Here is a 5000-nt window from a genome sequence, read left to right as displayed (position 1 = left end):
TTATCTCACTCTGCCTTGTCTTGGACTTTTAATAGTATGTTTGCTTTAAGGTCAAACACACACACACACACACACACACACACACATTCATACACAGTGCTGTCAGGGATCAGAACTCAAGGCTAGAGGTTTGGCCCAGTGCTCCAAAGTGTGTGTGTGTGTGTGTGTTGTGTTTGTGTGTGTGTGTGTGTGTGTGTGTGTGTGTGTGTGTTAAAGATGGAAGGAAAGACATACAAAGGCAGTGAGAGAGTGGGTGTGTGAGAGAAAGACATATATCCACATACACAGAGAGAAATAGAGAAGAAGAGAGAGAGAGAGAGAGAGAGAGAGAGAGATAAAGAAGAGGAGGAGAGAGAGAGAGAGGGAGGGAGGAGAGAGAGGGAGAGAGAGAAAGAAGAGGAGGGAGAGAGAGAGAGAGGGAGGGAAAGAAAGAGAGGGAGGGAGGGAGGGAGGTAGCTGCCCTGGAACATTTCTGGTGGAAAGAGGAAATCCTCTCATGTGCTTTAAAAACGCTTCTTGTTTTACTGGTTTTAATTTAGGCTGAACGCCCCCAAAACACACACACACACACACACACACACACACACACACACACACACACACACACACTTCAGGTGAAGAGAAGTTTGTACTTGTTGTTATTTTTACTCACCTTCCCCGTCAAGGGCCCTCAATCAAAGCCACACACACACACACACACACACACACACACACACACACACACACACACACACACACACACACACACACTACACAAGCTCTCTCTCTATCTCTCTCACACACAGGAGAGACATTGTATGTGTACAGTATAGGATAGTGAAAAGAAGAGACATTATCTATACTGTCCATCTGTCTGTCTGTTTGTCCACTCCTGTGTCTCTCTCTGTGTCGTGTGTGTGTGTGTGTGTGTGTGTGTGTGTGTGTGTGTGTGTGTGTGTGTGTGTGTTTGTGTGTGTGCAACAAAGTGTGCATGGGTAAATTAGTTTGTGCATTTGTTTCTTTGATTGTGTATTGTGTATGTAAATATGTGATTTTGCGTGTGTGTGTGTGTGTGTGTGTGTGTGTGTGTGTGTGTGTGTGTGTGTGTGTGTGTGTGTGTGTGTGTGTGTGTGTGTGTTTAGCTTTATTAAGAGTGTTGCCCTCCTCTCCGGAGAATCTTTAATAACATCAGCTCTTCAGCAGCCAGAGCCAGAACCCTTTTTCCCTTCAGAAATATTTACCTTGGCTGCCAGCCCTGTACAACACACACACACAGAGCGTAGCCTATTTAGGGAGTGTGTGAGAGGAGAGATGTGCTGACAGGTGACTGAGTGTGTCCGGAAATGAAGCCTCCTCTGAGAGAGAGAGAGAGAGAGAAGGAAAGGAGAGAGAGAGAGAGAGAGGGAGAGAAAGAGAGGGCAAGGAGAGAGAGAGAGAGAGAGAAGGAAAGGAGAGAGAGAGAGTGAGGGGAGAGAGAGAGAGAGAGAGAGAGAGAGAGTGATAGATACATGGAGAAAGTGAAAGAGATGACTGCTTGATAGCGCGGTGTGCCGGATCTGAAGTGAACCGTCCACATGTTTCTGTGTTCATGTTCACCCCTGGTCTGTAACAGTGTGTGTGTGTGTGTGTGTGTGTGTGTGTCTTTGTGTGTGTGAGCCTGTGAGCCTGTTTGTGTGAGAGTGTGGTGTGTCTCTGTGTATGTATGTGTGTTTGCATTGGCCTGCATGAGTGTTTGAGCATGTTTGTGTGTGTGTGTGTGTGTGTGTTGTGTGTGTGTGTGTGTTTGAGTGAGCGTGTGTGTGTGAGAGAGAGTACTGTAGGGTGTATCTGTTTGACACTGTGCGTATATCAAATGCTTTTGAAGTTTTATGTATCTCATGCTGTGGATGTGTGTGTGTGTGTGTGTGTGTGTGTGTGTGTGTGTGTGTGTGCAGATGTTGATGAGTGTTTAGAGGACAACGGTGGCTGCCAGCAGATCTGTGTGAACATGATGGGGAGCTATGAGTGCCGCTGCAGAGAGGGATACTTCCTCCAGTGACCAGCACGTAAATCCCAGCAGCCAGAAGGTACAACACTCACGCACACACACACACCACCACACACACACACACACCCATCCAGCGGCGAAGGTGCAACACACTCACACACTCACACCTCACACACACCTGCTACACACACACATGTCTTGTCTGCACACACACTGCTCATCCGAGAAAAGCACAACACACTCACACACACACACACACACATGCATCCAGCGGCCGAAAGGTACAACACACTCACACACACACACATACATACACACACACACACACACACATGCATCCAGCGACCAAAAGGTACAACACACACACACACACACACACACACACACACACACACACACACACATACCCCAGGCCTGCTACACACACACACACACACACATACCCCAGGCCTGCTACACACACACACACACACACACATGCATACACATACCGTGCCGTGCACACACACACACACACACATGCGCACACACACATGAACATACACACACACGCGTGCTCTTTACAGACTCACACACTCACACACACACACACACACACACACACATACACACACGCCGCAGCGTGCACACACCACACACACCGTGCGTGCATACACACACACACATGTCTTGCGCACACACACACATGTCGCAGCGGCGCACACACATACACGCTTTTGCAACGCCTTGCGTGTGCTGCCTACACACACACATATGCGCTTGGCACATACACATACACCTTGGCCTTGCGTGTGCTTTCTGCAGCGCCTACACACACAGTTCAACAAAGCAGTTCAACAATCTATCATGACTACTCAGAGTTCAAGGGGTATAGAGGCATCGTCTCTTTAAAATCAAACCTTCCTATAACTTTCTTCTATATAGTCCCCAATGCAAAGTCCGCAGGACTGCCAACCTATGTACATGACAGGCTACCAAACACTAACAATGAGCTGGCGTTTTGTATCCTAAATTCTCAATGGCAGAAATAAAGGCTGGAATTTAAGAGTCTTTATACAGTATAGGTCCTCCATAAATAGGTGGAAAGCACATGTAAAGCACGGAATGTGCCTGAATTGTGTTTTACAGATTCCAAGAGAAAGGTGTTTGCAAGTGGGAGTTAAACCATTCAGAGTGGACGGTGGTGTGTTTATAGGTCTGCCATTCAAGTGGACAGTGGTGTGTTTATGGGTCTGCCATTCAGAGTGGACAGTGTGGTGTGTTACTATAAGTCTGCTCTTGCTTTCTGTGCGTGGGATCTGAGCGGCTATGAGGTCCACAACTCTGTCATGTCTGGCGATATACAGCCTTTAACCCTTGAAACTGCAGCTGTTCATGATGTGGGCTACTGACTCCAGATGTTGGGGGTTCATGCAGCATGCAGAGGGGTGAGCGGATGTTGGGGGTTCATGCAGCATGCAGAGGGTGAATGTTGGGGGTTCATGCAGCATGCAGAGGGTGAATGTTGGGGGGTGGTCATGCAGAGGGTGAACGGATGGAGCTTGGACTTTGTGGACAGAACCTGCAGACGGGCTTTTACACAGAAGGTAGGATCTCCTCTCCGATGGTGGCATTACTGTAGATGGGCGTACCACAGAGTGGTTGTTGTGGTGCAGTGTCACCTCTACAGTGACTGATGGATCCTCCTTCACCATCACACCATCCTGTCCTCCTGCAGAGGTCATTTAGATCTGGCCAGTCTGATGACACACCAAACCCCTGTGAATGTACATCCAGTTTTCCATTAGTTTTCTTTTAAATCCCAGACAGTGTCCTCTCCATTCCATGCATGTGGCACTTTCCCTTTTTAAAGACCAGCAGTAGAGAGGCTCTGGCCATTTGTCTCACACAGGTATCATCGCGCACACAAACACACACACACACACACACACACACATACACACACACACACACGCACACACACACACGCACATGTGTGCGTGTGTGTGTGTGTGTGCGTGTGTGTGTGTGTGCGTGTGTGTGTGTGTGTGTGGTGTACTCATGCATTCTTGGGGGGTTGTGTGCTGGAGCAGAGGTTGCATTGCCTTCTGACACACCACCAGGTTTGATTCCTGACCCCTGCTGACACCGCTAGTCTCTATAGCAACGCGTCTGCTAAATCCCCATCCCTATGCTCACTTTACTTCCACACTTGAGCTTGTGGCACGGCTGAAGTCTCCCCATTAGTTAGCATCTAGCACAGCACAGGACATGATCCCATTAGTTAGCATTAGCATCTAGCACAGCACAGGACATGATCCCATTAGTTAGCATTAGCATCTAGCACAGCACAGGACATGGATCCCATTAGTTATCATCTAGCACAGCACAGGACATGGATCCCATTAGTTAGCATCTAGCACAGCACAGGACATGATCCCATTAGTTAGCAGTAGCATCTAGCACAGCACAGGACATGGATCCCATTAGTTATCATCTAGCACAGCACAGGACATGATCCCATTAGTTAGCATTAGTATCTAGCACAGCACAGGACATGGATCCTATTAGTTAGCATTAGCATCTAGCACAGCACAGGACATGGATCCCATTAGTTAGCATCTAGCACAGCACAGGACATGATCCCATTAGTTAGCATCTAGCACAGCACAGGACATGGATCCCATTAGCATCTAGCACAGCACAGGACATGATCCCACATAGCATCTAGCACAGCACAGGACATGATCCTTTGGACATCATCTCATAATTTCATCTTATTCATTTCATCGTCATCTCATCATGTTGTGTTGGCTTTTCTGCTCTATGTGTGTGTGTGTGTGTGTGTGTGTGTGTGTGTGTGTGTGTGTGTGACATTGGTGCCTTGTTGTGTGTTGTGCTTTATTGCACGGGCTGTTGTGTTGGGTTCCGCATTGTGTTATGGTTGACTGCGATGTGCGTGTGTGTGTAGTTTTGTTGTGTATTCTCTCAAATGCTTTTAACCAGGTCAACGTCCAGTGGAAGTGTGTGTGTTGGCAAAATTGTTAAACCAGGT

At 47.8% G+C, this 5000-nt stretch overlaps 1 protein-coding gene across 1 annotated transcript in view; it reads left to right on the top strand.

The window, feature by feature from the left end:
• The window catches only part of scube3 (signal peptide, CUB domain, EGF-like 3), a 92565-nt gene that overhangs the window by 46228 nt on the left and 41337 nt on the right, over positions 1–5000 (top strand). The window contains 3 exon segments of the mRNA XM_048242356.1: positions 1914–2013; positions 2198–2247; positions 3390–3393. Of these exon segments, the coding sequence (XP_048098313.1) occupies positions 1914–2013; positions 2198–2247; positions 3390–3393 (154 nt within the window).

This window comes from Alosa alosa, chromosome 4 (genome assembly GCF_017589495.1).
Source record: "Alosa alosa isolate M-15738 ecotype Scorff River chromosome 4, AALO_Geno_1.1, whole genome shotgun sequence".
NCBI classification, from domain to species: domain Eukaryota; kingdom Metazoa; phylum Chordata; class Actinopteri; order Clupeiformes; family Clupeidae; genus Alosa; species Alosa alosa.
Note: the sequence above shows the minus strand (reverse complement) of the source record. Positions and strands in the feature narration are given on the sequence as shown.